This window comes from Siniperca chuatsi, linkage group LG19 (genome assembly GCF_020085105.1).
Source record: "Siniperca chuatsi isolate FFG_IHB_CAS linkage group LG19, ASM2008510v1, whole genome shotgun sequence".
Taxonomy (NCBI): Eukaryota; Metazoa; Chordata; class Actinopteri; order Centrarchiformes; family Sinipercidae; genus Siniperca; species Siniperca chuatsi.
The window spans coordinates 15,921,534-15,945,873 of record NC_058060.1 but is presented as its reverse complement, the minus strand read 5'-3'; the positions used below and the strand labels follow the sequence as shown (position 1 = coordinate 15,945,873).

The 24,340-nt window shown below is 38.6% G+C and overlaps 2 protein-coding genes and 1 long non-coding RNA gene across 7 annotated transcripts; 1 reads left to right on the top strand and 2 right to left on the bottom strand.

Annotated features, from left to right (window-relative positions):
* Positions 1 to 462: 462 nt before the first annotated feature.
* On the bottom strand, positions 463 to 16,071 carry nktr (natural killer cell triggering receptor). 5 transcript variants are annotated; one of them, XM_044175778.1, is made up of 17 exons: positions 15,938 to 16,071; positions 14,084 to 14,162; positions 13,283 to 13,357; positions 11,979 to 12,086; positions 11,370 to 11,414; positions 9,739 to 9,826; positions 8,833 to 8,862; positions 8,201 to 8,346; positions 7,152 to 7,374; positions 6,779 to 6,949; positions 6,575 to 6,662; positions 5,785 to 5,933; positions 2,966 to 5,680; positions 2,709 to 2,792; positions 2,349 to 2,408; positions 1,416 to 1,517; positions 463 to 1,202 (listed from the first exon to the last, which is right to left on the bottom strand). In XM_044175778.1, exons 2-17 carry the CDS (start codon positions 14,139 to 14,141, stop codon positions 1,133 to 1,135), a joined length of 4,212 nt encoding a protein of 1,403 aa, XP_044031713.1. In that variant the 5' UTR covers positions 14,142 to 14,162; positions 15,938 to 16,071; the 3' UTR covers positions 463 to 1,132. The 5 variants fall into 5 exon arrangements, with proteins under 5 accessions (XP_044031713.1, XP_044031715.1, XP_044031714.1 ...); XM_044175780.1 differs by having other exon boundaries at positions 2,966 to 5,656; XM_044175779.1 differs by having other exon boundaries at positions 6,791 to 6,949.
* Positions 12,385 to 13,272, bottom strand: LOC122866310. Its single transcript, XR_006375670.1, has 2 exons — positions 12,672 to 13,272; positions 12,385 to 12,561 (listed from the first exon to the last, which is right to left on the bottom strand). It is a non-coding gene; the product is annotated as an uncharacterized LOC122866310 (long non-coding RNA).
* Positions 16,072 to 16,097: 26 nt separating the features above from the next.
* sec22c (SEC22 homolog C, vesicle trafficking protein) lies at positions 16,098 to 21,953 on the top strand. The gene is made up of 7 exons (XM_044175784.1): positions 16,098 to 16,362; positions 17,332 to 17,543; positions 17,758 to 17,921; positions 18,103 to 18,282; positions 18,429 to 18,547; positions 19,003 to 19,068; positions 19,168 to 21,953. The coding sequence occupies exons 2-7, from the start codon at positions 17,362 to 17,364 to the stop codon at positions 19,366 to 19,368; spliced, it is 912 nt and encodes a 303-aa protein (XP_044031719.1). The 5' UTR covers positions 16,098 to 16,362; positions 17,332 to 17,361; the 3' UTR covers positions 19,369 to 21,953.
* The last annotated feature ends 2,387 nt before the right edge of the window (positions 21,954 to 24,340 follow it).

Sequence of the window (24,340 nt, the reverse complement as noted above, 5' to 3'; positions counted from 1 at the left end):
AGAGAGAGGTGCTCACATGCCAGCGCGGCTTTAAGTGTAAGCAAATATTAGCAAGGAGGGAACCAAATTTTCAATTAGCTCTGTGTGTGATTAATAATTTAATGGAGTCGTCTCTCCCTTTTTTCTTATTCCAATGAAGTGCCCTGATCGGGGAATGAAATTATATTTGTGTATTAATCTGATTCTTCTAATTGCATGATATCTAAAAATGACAGTGGATTCAAATAAGAAAACTGCAATCAATATTTGGTCAGTGCATTTATAGTGTTTGACATTAATATAATAAATACGCTTAAATCTGCCAGGATAAAGACATTACTATTCAGTTTACTGGAACACACACACTGCAGTTCTGAATTGAAAGGTAGATGGCGCCATTGTATAGGAACAAATTCTCCAAGTCCATTTGAGGACATGAACTGACATCTGCTATACAGTGAGGAAAAACCAAAAAACAGAGGCTTAAGATGTGGTGGTATTTATTGTGTAAACCTTCATAACTGTTTGAATAAAATCAAAATCAGACATACTATACTTTGAGTAAATTTAACATTCATGATACAGTAATAAAACAAATGGAACAAAGACAAATTACAGCTCGTTTTTTTTCCATTGAAGAATTCTGTTTTGCTGACACTGAATTAAATGCATAACTTCAACCTATACCCACTAACCCATTAACTCCTCACACACATCAGAACTGTGAGGATTATACACTTACAGTATGTATAATTGTACATTTCAGTGTATAAGAATATAATATAAAATATATACAGCTTATTTCTCATATTATTTATCACAGTTTCTTAATACCTCTAAGATGCTAGAGTGGCCATATTGACAAGATTCAGCCCAGTTCTTCTCAGCTGTGACAGTCCCTAAAAGATCTGCCTTTGTGTAAGCTTGTAAAGTGGTTTATTAATTTACATTCTATAACATTCATTTCCTCAAAGACCGTCATGTCAGCTTATATGTGTGTGTGTGTGTGTAGGGGGTAGGGCATACAGTATTAGTATTAAAACTAGTAACAAGATGGAATACAACTTTTTCCTCTCTGAGCTTTAGTAGTTGCTATTGTGTTGCACAGTGTCCAGACTTGGTGGTTTTGTTCCCTCTCTGTAGACTTGAGAGCTCAACTGTAGCGACTGCTGCGACTGTGACTTCTGCGTCTGGAAGAACTGCGACTGGAGGAGCGGGACGACCTTCAGAGGACAGAGATTACAGTGAAATATTTTTCTTTTCAGGCCTGAATTAAACACATACACTTTTACTTTGTACAAAAGGCTGAAGGGTGTTAAACCACAATCTTAACATTCAGCCACATGAAGGAAATGAAAGAAGGTTAAAAGGTTGGAGTGTGACCTGCCACCTTTGTTGAGGTTTGTCAGGGTTCACCAAGGAGCAGAGCGTCTTACCGGGATCGGCGGTCTGAGCTCCTGTAGCTGTCACTTCGTCTGCGCTCTCGTCTCCTGCTCACGCTCCGACTCCGACTGGAATAGCTGTCGTAGGAGTCTGACCTGCATTAACATACAGCCGGATCACAACAGAGATATTGTTTTAGAGGTATCTCCAGAATAATTTTTGATTCACACAGATTTGCTTGGTAGAGGCTTATTATATAAGGAAAAGAGAAGTCCTTGCATGATGATAAAGAGGCATCAGTGATTTTATTACAAATACACTGCACAGTTAAAAAAATAAAATCAGAATCACTGTGTGCATAGTGAAAAAGATTGATTGGTTATTCCTGCATCATGCAATTGCAGATACAATAGTTAATGATTAAAGATAGGATTGATCTCTTCTAACGACTATTTTAATTGATTAATCTTCCGATAATTTTTTTGATAAACAGATTCATCTTCTGGTCTATAAAATTATATATACTGTACATATATTCTATGTCTTTTAATAGTTTATTTTGTCCAACAAAACTGAAGAAAATTAATTTTACTGTCACATAAGACAAAGAAAAGCAGCAAATCTTCATTTTGCTTGAAAAAATTATCAAAATAGTTAATTTTCTGTCGATTAAATAACTGAATATTCTATTTGCTCTAATGTCTCCGCACAAAAGCCCTTTTCTGCTTGATGTGTATTGCTCAGTTTCAACTGTTTCCAACCCTTGCTCCAAACTTCATATTACCGCTTATAAAAAAGTGAGAGGTGTATAAATATTCTTTCAAACTCTGAATTAATACTGCTGCAACTGATTCCAAATTTAATTGTGATTAAAATAAAATTAGATTGTGGTGTTTTAATCTGAATATAGTGTTAAGGGTAACTCAGTGACCCCTCACAAGAACAATTAAACATTTCTATTTCTGAGTGTCAGCCCATTAACAGACCTGGATCTCCGACGGCGATTATATGAGCGACTTCTGGAATGACTTCTACTGTACGTCCGACTGATAGGAAGAAAAACAAAAAGACTTAGACACACAGGTTTGAAAGATACTTCAAGACCACTAAAACACACAACAGGGAAAAAAGGAAAGTCTTGGGAAGGTTGTAGTTACATTTACACTACTGAGAGGTTTTTGAATGTTCTATGTGGCTGAAATGTAAAATGAAGAGCATGATACTGAAACCTCACAAGCTCCAAGGTTTCTTCTCTGTGTGGTTTTCATCTGACCGCTGACCCCCCCCCCCCCCCAGGATCCATTAAGTGCCACAATAGATTATTAAATCAGTGTTTCAGGGTGTACCTGTGACTCCTGTAACTTCGATATGTGCTGCTACGAGAACGTGACCGTCTTCTTCTGCGTCTCCTCCGACTCCTGCTGCGGCTCCTAAAAGAATTATGTTGTGTTATAAATCACATTTTACCAAAGCTCCACATCCATCAAGTTTATCACTTCACAACAATCTTGATCTACATCAAAAGGAGCCCCTCCAGCATTTAGAGAGATTTACTGTTGGTGCCTGCATGCTCTTCATTTAATCAGTGTGCTTTTTGTCTCACCTGGAAGAGTAGCTGGAGCTGCGGGATCTACTCCTGGACCTGCTGTAGGAGTGGGACCAGCCTCTGGAGCGAGACCGGTGACTGGAAACGGAGCGAGACTTCCTGGATGTAGACCTGGACTTCTTCGGGGATCGCGTGCGTGGTGTTTCCCTCGTCTTTCCCACAGAGGGGGAGCTCTCCTCGCTGGAGCTCTCCTGGTTCCTCGGCCTCTGGTTGAGCCGTGCGGTCTTACGAACCTCATCGAACAGAGATCCTGGTCGGACCCGGCTTTTGCTTTTTATCTCCATTCTTACTCCCTGCGTGTTGGGGGTCGGGTTCTCTTGAAGTAGAGTGTTTTTTGTGGTGACGGGTGGCACGTTCACGTTCTGTAGACCTGACATTCCTTTCAAAGGCCTCCATTTGAAATTAGTTACAGTGCCAGCCGTTTTGCCAGTGGTTGCTTGATCTTGCAGTCCAGCAGCTGTTGTTGTGGAGGTAACTGAAGGCTGTTCTTTGCTATGAGGTAAAGCACCATCTTTACTGGCCATATCTGAAGACTTTGAGGTAGATTTTAGAGCTATTTCAGGGGCATTATAATAAGAATCCTGTGTAACTGGAGGTTCTACAATTTCAACATCATGCTCAGGGGTACAAATGTCCATATCATCTAATGACTCTTGCTCTTTGATACTGGGGAAATTAGCACCGTTCCTGTTGGATGACTGAAGATGAGGTTCAGTATGTTTTGGGTTTTTGTTGATACATTCTTTTGCTCTCTGTTGCCCCCTATCTTCTTCTCTAGTAGGATTCTTGTTTAAAGATGTTATATTTTGGTCCTTTTCATTCATACTTTCCACACCAGGCCTTTCTTTGACAACTCTACCAGGACTGTGTTTCTCTCGTTTTGATTCATCGTCTTCTTCCTCCTCTCCGAACTCTAAAGGTGGCTGCCAGTGAAAAGTCTCTTTGAGCTTCTGATGTTTCCTCTTAGATCTCTTTCTTTTGTCCTTACTGTGTTGGGAACCACTTTTGTTCTCACTTCGTCTTTTGTGTTTGTGCTTACGTTTGGCCTTCTTCTTGCTCTTGTGCTTCTCTGGCTCTGCAGCCTTCTCAGGACTTTCCTCTGACTGACCAGAAGCAGTAGCAGCAGCTGCAACCGCTGATGTCTTCCTGGAAGTCTCATATTCTGATTCTGAACTTGCCTCCCCTTCCTCTTTTTCAGATATGGCCATTATCCTGGCTGTTATATTTTCAGAATCACTTTCGGAATTCCATCCAGTAACAGCAGACAACTTCTTGTCAAGAATTTCACTGGTCTGAGCTGCTCGTTTCTGCTTTTTTGACAGGGTAGCACTGTTGCTTTGGCTCACTTTATCACTGTCACTATCCCATTCAGACCTGCTATTAAAGCTCTCCACCGGCATTGAGCCGTAATGCTTTGTCTCTTGAGCTTTTGAGCTGCCTTCCTCTTTTATTTTCTCCAAAGAGACGCTTCTCCTCGAGACACTGATATCAGGACTATGTTCACAGCCTGCCCTGTTCTCTGATCCTGAGTGAGCATCTTGACTATTGGCGAGTGCAATGTACTTATCTAAATCTTTTATCCTTTTTAGAGAGCTGTAATACTCTTTCCATTCCTTGTCTAATGAATTCTTCTTGTTGCTACATGTTTTCTGGGAGTTTTCAGAGCCTGATCTGCTGTAGGAGGATGACCTGCTGTTATACTGATAAGGGGATCTGGACCTGGACCTACTGTAACTTCTGCTCCTTGAGCGGCTGCAGGACTTACTTCTGGAGGACCTGCTGTGTGAGTGCCCTGCAGGTTTGTGTGCTTTGTCACTTTCAGAGTCACCTGGCAGACACTTTGGTATAACTGAAGTCTGAGTTTTTCCTGAAACACTTTCAGCTGCTTGTCCAGTGGAGGAAATGTTACTGGGAGCTACTTTAGCTTTAATTTCCTGAATATGGATGTAGGAGGGCTTCCAGGGCTTTTGACCAGGTTTCCAGCGTGAGGGTGGGGGGCTGTCGCTCAGGGGGATCACAGGGATGCTTTCAGGAGCCGGCACAGTAGGGAGTCTGGGGACAGGCGCGACTTTGCTCACTGGAAGATTCTCAGGCACATGGATCATGGCGTCCGCTTTGGGCTTGCTGGCTTTCCTCTTTCTTGGGGATCTGGATGAACTGCTCTTTCTGGATGGAGACCTAGATCTGTACCTGGATCTTGACCTTGACCTGGATCTAGACCGGGATCGAGAATAGGACTGAGATCTGGATCTAGACCTAGATAAAGACCGACTTCTAGATCTAGAAAGGCTTCTGGATCTTGAATAAGACCTGGACCTCCCTCTAGATCTGGACTGACTAGATGTGTAGGACCTAGAGTAGGACCGTGAGTCTCTCAAGGACAGTGAGGACTGTCGTCTCCTCCGAGTTGATGAATGATGCTGATTTGAAGAGGAGCGAGATGGAGAATGGGATCTTCTGGACGGTCTTTCTGAAGACACTGACCTTTCACCCTCTGACACATGAGGTTCATGAGCTTTGTTCTTGGAGCTCTTCTTCTTGCCACGTTTACGTTTTTTGGCCTTCTTCTTGTGTTTGGCTTTCTTCTTCTCTTTCTTCTGTTGGCGGCGCATGCTGGACCTCTCAGAGCTGTGGTCTGAGGAGTGTTCTGGAGAGCGGGACCACGCAGAGTCACTTCTGTCGTCCCATCTGCTTGAGGAATGGTCATTCAATCTGTTAAGTCAAAAGATGCATGAAGCAAAAAAAAAAAAAAAAAAAAAAAAAAAAAAAAAGCAAATCTAATATTCTAAGTTGGAAAGTAAAATACGAAGTCATACTTGTCTCCTTTGCTCCATCTCTCGACACTCGGCGGTTGATAAACTTTAGTTCTCTTCATCTCTTCTTTCCAGTGTGGTGGAGTTTCACTGCTACCACGCTCTTCCACAGATGCAGAGCGCGATTTAGACCTTGTGGGGGTGTGATATCTCTGCAAAAAAGTTAATATATTTTGATACTTCAAATTACATTAATAAGAAAACATCAAAACTTTATACAGAGCATGCTGAGGCTGTGCTTAAAGATTCTTTGTCTTAAGCGACTTATGTTATTATCATAAAAATGCATATTAGTGGCAAAAAGTTATGCAGGCAGAGATGAGCATAGAGAAAACAAAAAATAAATAGTTAGTTTCTGGGGTCAATGAAATAGATGTATGTCAGTTCTTTACAGCAGTGGTTCCTACCCTTTTTGGCTTGTGACCCCTTAAAAGGAAGTAATGCCTACTTGTGACCACTTGACACCGGTGGTGTATGTTTATCTGTTGCGACCAGTTCAGCCAAGAGTTTTGAAGAAGTAAAATGACTTAGTAATCTACAAGAAAAGAAGTCTGAAAAAACAAGCATGATCTTCAGCTACGAATTAAATATTTCATTTTTGCTTTCCTCTCATGAATCCAAGTAAAATTTTGATTAACAGAAAGAAATTATATTGTCCGCTTGCAAATATTGGCCCTTGGAATTAGTCAAAGTGGATCAGGTAAAACTACAAGCAGTCTACTGCAAGAATAATTAATACATACACACCAAATCTGAAGAGACTAATCTCTGATCTTAGTTGAGGTGAAAATACCATTGTTCCTCTGCCTTTGATCTTCCGTCCAGACTTGGAGACTGCTGGTTTCTGGTCAGTTGAAAGAGACGTTTCTTCTTTCTCAACTCTGAAAAGATCAAATTTCAAAGTAAACACCTACTGTAATTACTTAGGAGTATACTGTTCAATGTGTAAGCTAAAATGTATTCCAAAAAAAAAAAAAAAAAAAAAAAAGCCACCAACTTAAAAACTGACATCTCTGTTTTATCTTCCTGAGATGGCAAGTCCCGTCGCAGAAGGAAGCGGTTCTCTGGCACCGGTGGGATTTCTTCTGGTCGGACAACCAGCTTCTCTCTTTTCCCACTCTGTTCATTCTCTCCCTCCAGCACCTCTCTTTCCACAGGACTGTGTGAGCTTCAATGACAAGACGCAAAACAATATTTTGTTATGCAAAAAACCAACACGTCTATTAAGCTGTCAGTGCTTCTATTTAGACTTGGATATACTGATCAGACTGGATCAAAAATGTGGTTATGTACATTTGAGATACATGTAATATATAGTAATTATATAAGCATGCAAAAATGTAATCATGAACAAAGATTAAAAAAAATACCTTTGCTTGGTGGGCAGAACAACAGTGTTCCTCTCCTTCTTTGATTCCCTCCTTTTCTTTTTTGACCGTTTACTCCTTGCATGGCTCTTGTGCTTGTGATGTTTGTGCTTTTCATCTGATTCACTTTCAGATTCCACCAAAGAAGAAAACTGAGAAGACGAGTCGTGGGAATTGAGGGACGAGTCGGCAGAATGGGGGGTTCTTTTCCTCTTGCCTTCAAGTACTAAAGTAAGAAATATAACAGCATGTGTCATTTCAATAAAAAATATGCTTATTTTTAGGGATACAACACCGATATAGTATTCAGTAAAAGTAAGAAGTTCAAATGCCAGGAGTCATTTTCGGGGTGGTACTACAACAACAAAGGCTTTGTTTGATTCTTCTCACTATGTTGGAGGCAATGAAAGCAGGCCTGGCAGAGTCAGGTGGACAGCTGCCAAGTGAACTCCACCTCGCTTATCCTCATTAAACAGAAGATCAGGTTACACGCCCCGTGCTAATGCCAGTGGGGGAAAACACTGGCATCAAAATGCTCTTACAGAACGAGCACAAAATACGACCCAGTTACAATCACAGGCAACATGTTATTCCCCACAGGAGACATAGACATAAAGAGAGAATATAAACGTGTAAGCTTATGTATAGATCCCTAAAAAATTGATAACAACTATAAGCTTTTTATTAAGAACTAACATAACTTGTCATATACACTAGACATTAAACAATATATCACATCTACAAAGTCTGGTGATATTCTCTATTTTTTCTTTCAATTCAACAAATCCAATGAAAAGACCAAAACCAACAATGCGTTGAACCTGCTAACAAGTATTGCTTGTGTATCCAAAGACTGATGTAGCTTATTCTTCTGTGTTATAGAGCTCCATTGTTGTCCATAAATGATTGAAAAGGCAGGTTTTAATCAGTTGTTGTAAATAGTCTTTTGTAAAAATTAAACGACACACACACACACGCCACGGACAGGGTAGGGAAGTCTGCTTCTGGCCTGAAAAAAGAATACAGCGAACCCTACTTACTACTGAGCTTACCATCATTAGCGGACTTGGTGATAAGTTGCCCGCAGTCTGTCACTCTCACATCAGCGTAGGGTCTGCTGGCTGAATCAGTCTTCAGCCCCTCAATCTTCTTTATCACTTCAAAGCCGGAGATGACTAGACCAAAGACGACATGAACTCTGCGTAGAAGCAGAAAACATTGCTGCCTGTTACAACAATACTTTACTTGACTATTACATGATTTCAGTAACTTCAAAGGCCCCGAAATCTTATTTTTCTCAATCAGCTTCTCAGCACACTATTTCCTGCCAAAGTTAGAACAGTTTTGGTTATTTCATATGAGAGATTCCTGTATTTCTTTTTTTCTCTGTGTTCTTTTCACTGGTTTCAGGTGGACAGGGCTCAATCAGAGCTCAAATCAGCTGAGTGTTTGACTGTTAAACTCTTTAAAAAAAACAAAAAACACAAAGATGTTTTTTTTACTTTGATTATTTCCTATACAGTCACAAATATTGAATATTATAAAGAAATACACATTTCAGGGGCTTTAAGAATTCTGAATTCAGTAAAATGCCATAAAATCAAGTCAGAAATGAAGGTTCACCAATAACTGTAAACACCATTTTAATGTCTTCTGTAAGTGCCAAAGTGAAATTAGATTTTACCCATCAAGATGAGGTGCCGTCTTGGTTGTGCTGTTTGTGGAAGCAAATAAGCCGGAGAAAGTCGACCAATGGCAGTGGTGGGGTCGTGAGAAAAGAAGAAAGAGGAGGAAAAGAATGAGAATAAACAAGTAACTTCAACAAAGTGCGGGTGCTACTGTACCACGGGAAAAATAAAAAATAAAAAAATAAATAAAACAAGGTACAGAATTTGTAAGACCACCATTTGTTTAATGATACTGGATTGCAAATCAATTTATAAAACACTTGTATTTTAGGCTACTGCCACTAACAGGCATTGAAAACACTCAACAACAGAGTGTGGGCAATTATATAACCATATTTGGATTATACTGTATACATTTCCTCCTTTATATTTCAAGAGTTTTTATTCATGTAGGACATTTTTAACTTATGGTGGCAACCGGTTTTAGTGATAAAAGAAGTCTACAAAGCCAAATAACCTCAAGCCGTTTGTGAATATTGTTCAACATATCCAAAATAAAACACTGTACTCTGTAGAATACTTGCAAATACAAACTAATGAATGATAAATACAGTCAGGAGAGAGAGAGAAACACAGCCTTGGAGACACATTACCTTGGAGGAGCAGGATGCTAGAGTTTCTGTAAATTTTACACAAAAACGGCAAGAGAAAAAATGTAACACATTTGTAGGTAAAAAAGAATGAATCCATGTTTCTCTGCACTTTGAAATCTAAATGCACACAGAGAGTGGATTTGTTGATGTTCACACTCAATGACAAATTCTACTCTACAGATTTCAAAACAGAAAAAGGGACAGAGAGCAAAACACATTCAAAAAAGCAAATAAATAATGCGACCTGTCAGTTAAATGTTATAGTTATTAAAAGGTGCAGAGTGATTTGATTTACTTTATGTTACTCACATGAAAAACTGTGAACCATTGGTGTCTTTCCCACGATTGGCCATTGACAACAGGAAGGCTCTGTCGTGTTTGAGAGTGAAGTTCTCATCTGTGGGGAGCAGAGGAAGAGGGATCGAAGTCTTAGCGAGTGTTCTCTGATGTATAAGAGCGGAAATATTCAGGGAAGAAGAGGACAAGAGGGAGTACAATTTTAATCCATCAAACCTAATCATTGCCTCACCAACCAGTCCTTCCATAAAGGCATTTTGTAAAGGGTTTTGTTGTTTTGTTTGTTACTTCTAGTCCTTTTCTAAAGTACCAAACTGGTTTTGTATGATTTAGACTATTAACTACAAATAACATACATTTTACATTATTCTGACCATGAAATACCATATTGGTTTCCATTCATTTTAACATGCTATGGGAGGCAAAATGCTTAGACTTGAAACTTGCTTGAGATAGATTAATCATCCATTGCCTTTCTTCTTATCAAGGTTACATTAATATCATTTAGGAAATTCTCCATGATGGTGGATTCAAAGAGGGTCGAACAGATTTTAGAGATAGCTAATGTTCATGAGCTATGCTGTCAGATATGAAAAGGGAGAAGAGAAGATAATCAAGGAGAAAACGTAATTTTTCATACAAGTGTACGACAGTAATGTAAATTGGATTTTAAAATAAAGGCGACTAGATGCTCATGATAAATCACTTATCAAAAGCAAGTATCAAGCCTCCTGAAGATTATTTTCATAGCATACTAAATGAATGTAAACTAAATATACTGAATGCTTTGGTCCACAGTGATGTAGTGTAAAAGCAATTTAATGGACTAAAATATGAAAATCCACTGGAATTATCCTTTAAATATAAGATAGAAAACATACTAGAGTATATCTGAATAGTTAATTGACTACATATAGACTAAAAGTCTCCCTGAAGCTTTTTGCGTACATGAAAGTTATTCTGATTTGGAAAACACAAATACTAAAAATCTTAATTTTATCTACATATACTGTCTCCATGTTGCAAGGCTAAATATCTTATTTCTACTGTGGCACTCTAGGAGTCTTCCTATTGAGTAGAGAAACCTGCAGCCTGCATCTGACTACATGTCATGCGGCTATAAATACCACACATGTAACATAAAAAGTAATTTGAGCAGCTTGAGGCTTTGGGGGGTCTAAAGGGGAGGCTGTCTGAATACAAAATCCTGTAACATCCCTTCAGTACAAACTTGCACCTTCACCATTGCAAACATTTGTACTGTTTTTACTGAGAGAGAAAGGTGATGGGGACAATGTTGACATGGTGTTACTGAGCTGTGTACATCTCTTACCTTCTCATTTTGCAAAAGACCACTCTATAAATAAAAGAATATGTTGAAAATTTTAGGCAGGAAGATTGTAGCTTTCAATAAAGAGAATGCCTACTCTCCATGCTGATTTGATAAAGTTTGAAGAGACAGCACTATACAATGGAAAAGTGAAGGTCAACGGAGTCATACATAGGAAAATCCACAAGAAATCCATTATTAACATAATAGGCACATGCAACATTATGCTCATGCAAAATTGGCTAAGTTGTATTCAGATTATGAGAAATCAACAATGTAGACTGCTTATGAGAAAATGTGATATTCCCATTACCTTCAAAGTAGCCACCATATATGGACTCTCCTCCTCTTCCATTTCCTGCAGAGATTAACAGTAAAATAATTAAGCCCAAAACCAACTTCTTTATATTAAATCCCACTAGACATGTCTACACATTATACCACATTACAGAAAAAGTGCTGTCTCATTAGTTAATTGATGTTTATAGGACAAATGTTTGAAGTGGTGGCCACATTCAGGAACCAGTATGATCTCCTGGATTCCTGCCATAAACACCCACAACAAAGCCAATACAGTATATTGGCGACTGATGAGATTAATAGCATCTATCTTTTTTTTTGCCATATCAGTTTTTGTTTTAATTGTTAGCTGTGAAACCATGCAAAGCATCACCATGATTAAAATACATTTTCTACCTAAGAGAGCATTTGATTCTTACTAAAACAAACAAAATTAGATGCAGCATCTTTTTCATAGAAGCGGTTTTCGCTCTGTTGCTTTCCATTGGGTTTTATGTCAAAATGGAGCCAGCAGTTTGAAAAAGGTGGATTAGCGTGAACACAGGCTGACTAACTTAATTTAGTCAATTTGATTAAACACACACTTTCAAAGTAAACAAGGTTACATGTTGGACATTATTACCTTCGGTGAAGTCACCTCCCTGGATCATAAAGTTCTTTACAACTCTGTGAAATGTGGAGCCTTTGTAGCACAGCTTTTTCCCTGTGATTTTGCCAGTTCCTTTTTCACCTGCAAGTAGATGTTTGTTAACTGAGCTCTCATCAAACACAAAACATTCAACAGCCCTGCTACTGTATGAGCTTTTGTGTATACCAGATGCCTTGAGGTGTTAAGAAATGTTAGTCTTGAACGCTGCCACATGAGGTTTATTCTAAACAAGGGAATGAAACCACAGTTGGGGGGGGTTGTATTCAATAAACTCAGATGCCTTTGTTCAGGCATCCTGTTGTTAATACTCCTGTGCAGGAATGCAGAATTCGTTAAGAAATCTTCCACTGGTGTGATACTGGCAGGGGAGAGAATACTGACCCAAAGCTATTACCCCCGGTTTTCCTTTCCTTGATGTGCTTAAGGGTGCTTTTCAGAGGACAGAGGGCTGGCTGTTCAAATGGGCAGCTTAGGTTGCTAATCTTCTAGTATTTGCTCCACTGGCTTCAGTATTGTTCCAAGGGTTTGGTTTCTAATAGTGTGAGCTGATCCCCTCCTAAAAGGACACATTAGACACTTTGAGAAAGCCACAGCAAACTGCCCAGCTGATTAGTGTATATTACTGTGTTGTGTTTTGTGTGTGCCCAGGAAAAGGAACAGACTAACCAGCCATCTCCCATGTCTGCCCTTGCCAGCATCACATTCCCGTCCATCAGGTGAGGTGAAAAATGAGAGGGAGGATCGATCTGCAGATTTATGGCAATCTCTAGGCAGACCACCACTACTACAGTACACGGTGTTCTCCTCAGTGGGATGTAATATCTAGAGAGACAGACCAGGACCCCTCTATCCATCCAGTGACTCTATCTGTTACTGGACAATTTACACTACAGCCATAGCTCCTTCCCTCAAGATATTAAACAACCAAAGAGGGGTGTGGAGCATGATACGATACTGTGGTTCTTATTTTCAATTCATCTTTCATATTCTTTTTCATGTCTCACTCATTTTGATTATTCTTAGGGTAGAGATGGGAAAGTTTAGAAAGAAAGAGATGTGAAAAGCGACAAGGAACAGACCCTTTTTAAACCCAGATAATGACTGTTGTGTAGTATGTATTCTGAGACAGCAAACAGATCAGTTTCATGTTATGCTCTAAAACAGGTTTCTTTTGTTTGACTTTTTGAAACAACATTATCTGGTCATCATACAATGCAGTAAATGTTGTAAAATCATGATATTAGAGTAAAACATGTCCTTGACTGAACATTACTCACCAGTGCACAAAGAGAGAAAGTTTTTGCTTGTCTTGGGACAAATATCCAAAAAAAGTTGAAAGACTATGCGCCCAACTATAAAACACAAGAGAAAAATATTAGCTCACTTCACCTCTAGCTTCTAAAAGTTAGAACTGTTTAAAGATATTTGAGGCATCATCAATAGAAACTTGGTGTTCCAAAAAACAACTAACAATAGGGGGAGAGAGATTAATAGGCCATAAAAGTTACAAGTAGCCCAAATGTTACTACACTGCACTTCTGCACACTTTTAATTGGTCTCCAACAATTAGAAGAATCCTCCGGTGAAACTCACACATTATAGAAACCTTTCCATAGCTAGCAGCAAATCTGAAAAAAATTCTTACAAGCATTATGGGGATTAATTTGTCCCTCCCTGTCTAAATATGAGTAAATTACATATATTTATCCTTAGGCTGCTGAACTGGTCCATGCCCTCTTTACATTCACATCAACTGCAAATAGTTCCTGCTCGAAAAGTACATAATGCTAATAGCTTCTCAGGGCTGGACATCAATTCAACCATTCAGTACAGACACAGTTACTAACACAAAACCAGTCTACCAAGCCAATGTACCACTGGGTGTTCCACTTTCATTTTGTACAACCAAATGAATATCAATCAAAAGCTACAAGGCTACAAAAACAAACTACATACAACCAGTTTAAACATCTTTATTGATGATGTCAGTTCAAAGTAATTGGCTATGAAAGTAAGCTGAGGCTGCTTACATGTCTAACTAATTCCCATACCTGTAAACTTATTTTAAATTCTCTTACCTGGCTCACGGTTGAGCTCCACATCAAAGTAACACTGAGGGCGGTCTTTCACCCCCATTTTGATCAATGTCCAGGTGACCTAAAATGAAGAAAGAGCACAGAAAAGCTAAGCAGGAAAAAAAATAAGGCTGCCTTCTCTAAAAGAAGCAGTAAGCACCCCATACAGGTTCCTTTTGTGTTATCTGTCAGTGTACACCTACAAAGTACAGCACATTTAGAGGGGTAAGTATTGAAAAACAATGTAGAGAGACCAAAAGACAGCGAGGGAGGATAAAAAAGGAGGATAGAAACAGAAAGGGGAGGAGAGAGAACGATGGGAGGTGAGTCTATGGGGAAATGTAATGGCTACGCAAATCCAAGCAGAGCACAGCACAACTTCCTCGCTGTACATTTTTAACTGTTTCGTCTGTCCACTTGGATATCACTGTGTGACAGCTTACTGAAATGTCACAAACTGCTGCTACTACTACCGAGCCTGGTCAAAGTAAGAGTGGGAATGGACAGGAATTTATCTTCAAGGTGTATCAGTGGCCTGTTGGTTTGAACATTTTTGATTTTGACTATGTGAACAAGTAGACACTGCAACAATGCAAGCAAACACCAATAACAGCACCATACCTCACAATGTTTACCCTTGCCAAATGATTAGGAAATCACGGCACTAGCCTTACTTGTGTTTCCAAAACCCTGCCTCAACTTGTTTAAAGTCAGTGTACCTCTACAGACATTGTTTTGCGGGGGGGGGAGGAGATGCAAGATTGCAAGAAAGCAGGCGTCCAATAATCTGTCAGTAATGTCTGGATTTATTAAAAAGGTTAATCTTACCATAATTTGCATGATTTCGGCTGCATATTGTTCCGAAAATGCTGACATGTAACAATTATCACCTCACATGGTGTGTGTGTGTGTGTGTGTGTGTGTGTGTTGGGGGGGTCTAAGAAAGGGAACAGAGAGCAAGCATTACTCTAGTGGAACTAATTTCAGGCCACTCATATGTGTATGTATAATGTATGTATACTTCGCTGCTAATGATAGAACAAAAATAAACTGCAACAGTGCAGCTGAATTATACTGCATTCCCAAATAAGACCAATAAAAATTGTTTTCTACTACTGCCTGTGTGACCCATAATTTCAGCTACCACTGCTCAACTCAAAGACAGGAATGCATTGTATTCATAGCCAAACTCATACCATGTTACAAACCATGCCTGTGTTTGATGTACTGGGAATGGCATTGTGAGATTGTGAAACTTCCCTGCTACATATAGACAGCAATAATCGACTTCAGCTTCAGGAGATGTCTCAACTGTACAAACGCGTTTTCAAGCATTTTCAAGTATTTAGTTGGATAAATCAGAGGTAATGTGAGCTACACGTCCTACAAGTCATGCAGACCATAGTAGCTAATAAGGCTGACAAATGATTATATAAAGCATATATATCAAAATATAGATGTAATGGCCCACACATATTGTCAATGCAAACAAGGAACTGCTGATCACCACAGAGACGACATTAACTATTAGCCCACATTCATGACTCGTATAACGTTAGCTAATACGGCACACATTTTACTCATAGCTTTGTCGGTTTTGTCTGAAGTGTAAGACATGTTTAGAGCAACAACCGATCAGTAGGTATATCAATGGGCTACATATTTAACAACAGCTAGCTACGCTAATACAAACGTTAGCGCTTGCAAACCATGGATGTATAAGCTAACAGCTAGTAGCTAGCTAACGTTAGCTTACGTTAGACTTCTCTCAGCCGCATTTACTAGCGTTGTTCACATTTAACGTGACGATGAGAATCAGATTACCGGTTATCCAAAGTTGCAAATGACATAACTAACCTCTGTGCAGTAACGTTAGCTAGGCAATTAGCTAGTCACTGACGGCCGACAATGCGCTAACTTCACTTTTTAGTGAAGAGGACGTTGGTGCGATGCAAGATAACTCCGACTGGTTAAGCGTAGTTTTGTCCCTCCCGGGTTTCCGTAGAATATTTGTTGTGGGTTTTATGTATCAGGAAGAAGGTTTCAAGTTAGCTCGTTGGCTAATGTTAATGTAACTTCTTACGTATATATTATACCAGATTATTCAGGTTCTCTGTATTAATCGCTGGTAATAGAAAGTAACGTTATGCAATTGCGCTGGTAACGCGCATCTTAAGCTTTGGCTGGCTACCTACTGGTGGTGTATTTCTTTGATATAATGCTGTAGTCAGCTAACCTACAGTAGCTAGGTAACAGTGCAGCATGAAACCCATGATAATGAGGTAAGGTGTTAGTACCATATATAATTAACCTTAGAATGAATTATCGCTGTTTTCCAAGTAGCACTTAACTGAGCAAAATTTTAAGTCTAAGTTACGTAGTTAATAATATAAACTCAGTTTGAAGTCTGTAACGTTGTGGACACCTGCTACAACTCAAACGGTCTAAAACAACAACAACAGCCCTGCAATAAAGTCTTCCTCCATGAAGCTTTTAATGTTGAGTTTTAGTCAAAACTATTTTAAGTTTGAGAGTAGTAATTCAACTTTATGGTCATTTTGGAGGCTGTAGTTTGTGGTGCTGCTGGTTTGAATTGCGTTAGCAATAGGTGTATCTAATATTTAGGTTACCCTCACTGATAAAAATGGGGTGGACAAAATGTGAGAAACGCCTCTGAGAATAACTCAATGCAATTAAACAAACCACAAGACTTTAAAATGACCATAAAGTTGAATCAACACCTGGCGAAAACAGTATATCCTTCATGAAGGGCTGTTGTATTAGACTGTAATCGTTTTAGCTAAGTATACCTGATAAATTGGCAACTGAGTGTATTTTAATATAGAGCTGAAATATAGAGTTGATTAATTGATACATTAAGTCAATAGACAGTAAATTAATCTGCAACTATTTTGATAATCAATTAATCATTTAAGTCATTTTCAAGCAACAAAAAGCCAAAAAGTAAATCCTCAGTTGTAAATATTTGTTGCTTCTCTTTGTCTTTTGTGATAGTAAACAGAATCTCTTTGAGTTATGCACTGTTGATTGAACAAAACAAAACATTTGAAGACGTTAGATTTAGGGACTTGTGATGAGCATTTTTGACTATTTTCTGACATTTTATAGACCAAATTTAATTGATTATTTGGGGGAAATGGCTGTCAAATAATGAAAATAACGTAGTTGTAGCCCTAATATAGTGTTACTGATGATCTGATCTTTCTGATCTTTCTCTTGATCCCATATAGGCAGTGTGTTCTTCATGGACCCAGTGGATCATGTCTCTGATCCTGTTTGCCTTTGTGGTTCGGGTCAGGGATGGACTTCCCCTGTCAGCCTCCACAGACTTTGAACACAACCGAGAGCTCCAGGAGAGGAAGCAGCAGCTCAGGACCATCAGCAAGGCGCTGGCCCGTTTCCCTTACAGAGGGACCGTCAAGGGCCAGAGGCTCAACATATAGTAAGGATTCAGGAAACAAGCAGACTGTCTCAGTTGTACTCTCTATAACTGCAAAAAGACACAATACACAGTCGACTAAAGCGACTCAGTGTGTATTTGATTTTGTGATGCTGAAGACTGACAGAATGTTGTCCATTTGGTCACAGGGGCATCCATGTCACGCTGCGTCAGGCTGTTTGTTTACTAAACACCTTTTCTCCTCTCACCTGTTCAGCTTCGTCTCGTCAGAGGGTGTATCCTACATGACCGTGTGCCACTGTAGCCTCCCTGTTGCTAAGGCCTTCTGCTTCCTGGAAGATCTGCGCTGGGAGTTCACAGCATGCTTCAATAGCACCGTTGTTGCCTTGGCAGCCAGGCCATATCCATTTTTGGAATTTGGTGAGTAGGAGGAGAAATATTGTCATCTACTGTAGATTTGCTGTTGATATTTTGGGATTGCAAAAGATTTTATGTGTTGAATATGATGTGTTGAATGTCAAACAAAGTTCCTGTGTTATGATACTTTAAAACTAAATATAAATATATTTATCCTAATGTTACCCATGCTGCCAATTGACAGACAGCACCATTCAGAAGCTGAAGCAGCAGTACAACCAGAGCGGAGGTCCGGCTCTGGAGGTGACACTGGCAGAGGTCCAGGAGGATCTGAGGATCCATCCACCACAAGTAATTAACTTGGATGAAGTGGAGCTCACCAACGGCACTGCAAATGGGCACATGGAGCAAGGTCCTGGATCTGGTAAGACTGTTGACCATATGACTTATACAGCATATACAATACAGTGCCACTTTCATTTTTGTTTCTGTAATGCAGACATGAGGAAAAGTTTTCTCTGTGTTTTTATTATTTTACACTATTTATAGTCACTTTCTTTTGTTCAACAGGTCAGAATGTAAGACTCGAACCAGTGACAGCGCCAGGCATCCTCTCTCTGGTCCTAAATATCATGTGTGCATCTTTGAACATAATCCGTGGTGTTCACATCATAGAGTACACATTCCAGGTATGTGCCAGTGCCAGAATCCTATCATAAATACTTCAAATTAATCTAAAAAGGAGTCCAGCATGTTGATGTTATACTATTCAATATAAAATGTTATATTCAATATAAACTTGTTAATATGTTGTATATTCAGAATATTGTTTAAGAGAAAGAATGCTCTACTGTGGCTTTCTCACTCACATAACAAAGCCAGTTATGTTTAGTTGGGGATTTTATTTGGAAATGCATAAGCTAACCTTAATTATAGCTATGTTGAGCTGGCTGCTGCGCATTAGCATTTTGCTGTGAAAGCAGAGGTTTGATAATGATGAGGTTTGCACAAAACTGCAAAATAGTCACTCTTGTGTGAATTAGCTATAATCTGAAGTAAATGTGGTACATTTTAAATTACATGGACTTTCACCTGAATGACACATCACCAGTTTGTTTAATTGTTTTCCTTTCCCTATACGCAGGATGATTTGGAGGGTATATGGAATGTTGTGGCATTTCTTCTGGCGTTTGTCTGCTGTGTGTTTCAGGTAAATGCGGTTCACGTTTTCAGAACACAACTGTTCATTGCAAACTGAAATCCACCCATGTCAGACTCTTCCACGTGAGTGACCTTTCTGTGTCCACAGTGCCACCTCTACCTGTTCCACTCATCTCTGAAGAAACTCAAGTCCTTCACTCTGTTGAGTGCGATCGTCCTATGCAACCTCTACCTGCTTGGCCTGAGGAATGCGTGGCAGCTGATCTTCCACATTTCAGTCGCCTCTCTCTCCACCCTCCTCATCCTCACCCGCAAACTCCAAGACAGGGCCGATGACTGTGGGGTCTGAGGAGCAGAGGACAGTTTATTGCGCTGCACCACCCACAGCTCTTTGTGTCTCCAGTTTTAGGTGCAGGTGAAAATGACAGGATCCACATTTGTTATGGAGATGTTGTGGATTTTTATGAAAAAACATATTCATTAATTTTGTGTCATCATGGAAAATTATAATTACAAGTAAATATTTTCTTGTATACAGTATGTACTTGCACTTTGTGTACATTGTTTCTAAGACTGTAAAGAGTATACAGTGAAATGCAGTTCTTTCTGGATCCTTATAAGTATCCTTTATCAAAAAATAACACTGCAAACAGATACTGAAAGAAAAGTTTGGGATGTGGTTAAAAGAGATGTCTGTTTTAGAAACAAAATGTTGATCGATCTAAGTCAGTGCCGTCCTGTCAATTCAATGTTTTTGGAGAAAATGAAGTGAGTTTTTTTTCATTTTTATCACAGCCCTAACTGTTGAAGCTGGTCACGCTTGCGATTTTATAATTAAGATGCATTTCTGCTATCATTCAGCTCAGTATTATTTCTGCTGCCACAGGCGATTATCTTTGCAGTTTACAACACAAGGTGACATTTTGTGATTGTAACAGACATTATATTTAATTGTACTTTTAAAATAGGCACACATGGCTGATTAGCAGATAGTTAGGTTGAATATCCAGCACTGGTGGCATTGTGATACTTAATTTAGTGTAGTTTGATTTAAGATCAGTGACAGTCCACTGATTTGTTTTCCATTATTTGTTCATTAGGCTACAGTAAAGACCTAATGCAAAGGTGTAAATGCAAAGCTATGGGTTGTTAATGCCTTACTGTGTTGTAATTGTGTTGACTTATATACAGATACACTGGCAAGTGTTGCAGAGGTTCAAATGTAAGGGCTTTGTTATTTAATGACTTAATGGAAATTCCATTCTATACAGAGGAACAATTAGTTTTATAGTCATGTAAGGCATGATGTTAAGGCATGTTATCTTACTATTTTCAACACAATTTGTGATAAAAGGAGAATTGTATCGCATTAACTCCATTTTAAACCCATTTTGTACGATCAAAGCAAATTTAGATATTTTAGTTTGTCTTTTTCATCTTTTTCTACTGATCTCTACATTGTCAAAATGTAAACTGCGGGTAAGAATATGAAAGCACTGATTTGATGGGTAAAAATGTTTGACTGCACTATTCGGTTTAGATTTATTTTGTGTTGGGTATGGAAATTGTTCTTGAATGTGTTCCGTGTTGGGTTTAGCTAAAATGATATTTATATCCTGATTTATGTTTACTGTACTTGGTTGAATTTTTTTCATTCTTTCTTTCTTAGGGAGTGGTGAACCCCAATCTGTAGTTCTCAGATTGTTTGAAACATAGAAATCATATGGTTATAATCTATGTTTGAATATAGAACACATCACAGTAGCGCTGATGCATAACTAGGCTAAATAGATGTCTCATTGTAGTTAATTATTTTTTAACATTTTGTGTAATTAGCTTCTTAGACATTCAGTTTTTAATAGCTAAACAGTTGCACTCTGTAAAGCGAGGGAAGTAAATTATTAGTTTATAGTGTTTGTCAAAATACGTAGCGTTGTGTCCTTTACATCACACTATTCCCTTATTTTATCAAGAAAGAGGAAATTTTAAGTAAAACACAATCATCTGATAATTCAAATGTTCCTTCACTATAATGTACAAATAGTTTGGAAAAGTCTCTTTAAGCTTGTAATTGAGTGAGGAAACTCAGATGTTTTCACTGGAAGCATAAAATGTAACGTAGCTGCAGATAACACAGTTGAGCCTCTTATTAATACATTTTCAATTTGTTCTCAAGTAGGTTGTGCCATCCAGATATTTTGGTAAATTACTCAGAATTAGACTGGCTCAGTGAGCAGCCTTTTGATGCTGTGTTCAGCCATATGACAGAGGAATAAACTGTTGAGGTTTTCTTGGACAGGGTCAACGCAAATTTCGAATACCATAAATCATTTTGTAAGAGTTTGTTATGCTGCGTGGAATTTTCTGTGCAGGACATTGGTGATGCTGTAATATTTTTTATACAAAGGAGGTTTTACTGACTCACCATTTCCACTGTAGCCTACAAGGTGTTGACCAAATGAATTGTAAAATAATGTCGCCACCGATGTTATGAAGATGTAGAACCAAATAATGTGGAGGATATTTTAACACTTGAAATGAAAATGAAGGAAAATTATGTTGATTATGAAGGTTTATAACATACAGCAAAACTACACTGTACGGTTGAAACATGTGGCAACCTTCTCTTTATATTTTTTTCTTTTATCAACATCTGAAGTCTTCAGCTAATCTGAACACAGGTAACAGTTTGAAACTCATTCAGTTTCAGAAGGCCAACCTGAAGTATGTTTAATAGAACATTTGTATCTAATTAGACTCACATAAGGTTGATTCAGTGTTTTCTGTGGCTGCAACCTGTTTGTAATAATGGGAAGTAATGTAACAATGTCATTCATTGTAACTGCCAAATACAGTGGTGATGACAGGGCTTTATTTTTTCCTGCGGTGGTAAAACTGACATTTCATTAATAAATAGTGTCTTTTTTTCCTTTTGTTACTTTGATTTGTGTGTCCAAGAAATCAGCATTACCTCCATTTTCAGCAGTGGTCAGACACTACCAGCAAAAAGAATTTTATTATCTTGATTATTTGGCCGCTTTCCCCTTAAAAAATATGACAATATGCTACATCCAGATAAGAAGAGTTTTAATGTTTGAATGTGCACCAGAAGCTAAACAGGACAGACATGGAAGAAATAACAAACCTCTGAATAAAAATGCTATTAAATTGCTACAGCAAACTTGGAACATCAAATGTAAATGTATTGATGTATTTTTCCAGTCTTTCACCAGATGGAGCTCTTTCACAATGCACTAATCTTCGTTTAAGTTTGTGTCTGTGTCAACAGAGATTGCTGCTCTGGTTAGTTATAAATTATTAGTTGATGACATTTATCAATATAAGTTTTGCTACAGCCTTAGCCCACAGTAAATTTACATTAGGCTATAAATAATCTTGTGGATGAAAGTGTCTTGTAGCCCAAGAGACAAAGGTTTAACAGCACTGAAAAAATTACATTCAACTAATGTAGTTGTGATTATTCACTTGTGAATTCAAGCCTGATAGGAAAGGTCAAAAGGTGGGAATAAAGTGCACTTTATCATTTTGTTACGTGGCACATTTGAACAATTGTGGAAATAGTTATTCCCAGAGAACTGCTGACCCTGATTTACATAGGTCACATTGAAGTTTAAACAGCTGGAACAGCGACTTCAAGTCCAATTTTTATACCTTATCCACATCGTGGATTGACTATAAGGTTTGTGCGTTTATCTAAAGTCCAGACAAATATCTGGGTTCTCATTTGACCAATCATGGAAGTCATGGAATGGAATTTTGCTCAATGACAGATCGATTAGCAATTTAGAGCAACAATAATTTTAGGTTTATTTAAAAATACTGCTGAAAGATTTTTACGTTGCCTTCTCATAGAATACAGAGAAGCCTTGGGAAATTGAGTGCAAACTTTCTCTCCAGGCTGCTAGCACTGAATCATGAGAAATTGTTCATATAGCTAATATTTCAAAAGGGCATATGAAAAGGGAATTGTGTATTTGACATGAAAAGATTGACTTGGGCTATGATCAAAGTTACAATAAAGAAGGCAGCTTTTCATTTTTGGTATGACGTGATGATGTCTGACATGGTCAGTTTGGTGACAAAGTGATATGTTGTATATGTGGAAGTATGGCTTCAGTTTACAGTGCCATTCATGTGTGTTTCAGATCTTCAGGGGTTCAATTAGATCTTTTTTTCTGAAATAGCAGCTGAAGGTAGAGGACACAACTTTGAGGGTGATGGATAAAACTCTCAGTTTCAATAAAATGAAAATAAAGTACTCTATGTCTGTTATTTTCTTTCATCCGGGACTTGTGCTGGAGTCTAGGTCATAAAATTAGCTCTAGTCCTCATTCAGTTTTAACCCCTCTCACATTAGTATAGTAATCTCTCATACTGAGATATACATTGGCCTTTTATGACCGTTGACCTAAACCTATTATCACTCACTGCGGTTTCTGATAACGTCACAAATAAGCTTCTTTTTAATTTCTGAAAACGCATAAATATCTGACTAGTATGCAGACATTCACTAGTTGTGTCATTAGCTTGAAAGCGTGCAGAGTGTTTGTCAGCATTTTCGTGCATATTAAGGAAGGTAATTTGAGGTTGTGACCCAGAAACAAATGGAACATGTCCCACAGAGCTCGTAGTGGCTTTATAAATCCACACTGCCGTCAGTCTCGCTACAATGCATCTACATTAGATTATTAACTTCAGTGATCCTCATTTCAGGGATTAACTTCTTTTATCCTAATTGGCAGAAGCTCCTGCTGTTGAGAAGCTGCCCCCGAAGCTGCCCCCGATCCCTTAACAAATAGGCTTAACATCACAGGTGGTCCTGCTGAAATGTTTATGGCTCACATTTCTCTTGCTCACAGACAAGTGCCTCCTCTCCTCCTACATGTAGTTCAGAACAGCTGCACTGTTGTTTTTTTTAATAAATGTTTGCCTTATCAGCTGTGAGTAATAATAGAATACACAGTAAATGACTTTCACAGATGATTTACTCCAGCTACCATTTCTGTTTCCATTGTATAGTATAAGTGATTCTTAATAACCATAAATGTGATGGTTATTACACACATACACACACTGGGCTATTTATTGTCACTGACTGACAGTTGCTGACAGGCATTAAATCTGCATCCATGTCAGTCAAACATTTGAAAATAGCTGACCTGTGCTTGTTTTAAGTCTTGCAGAGTAAGAAAATTAAGCTGTAGGTCTGACAGTAGAGGCAACTGTATAAAAACATTTTACATAAGAGGTCACAGCCTAGATCAGTGATTCCCAACCCCGGGTTTACCCCAGGTGGTGCT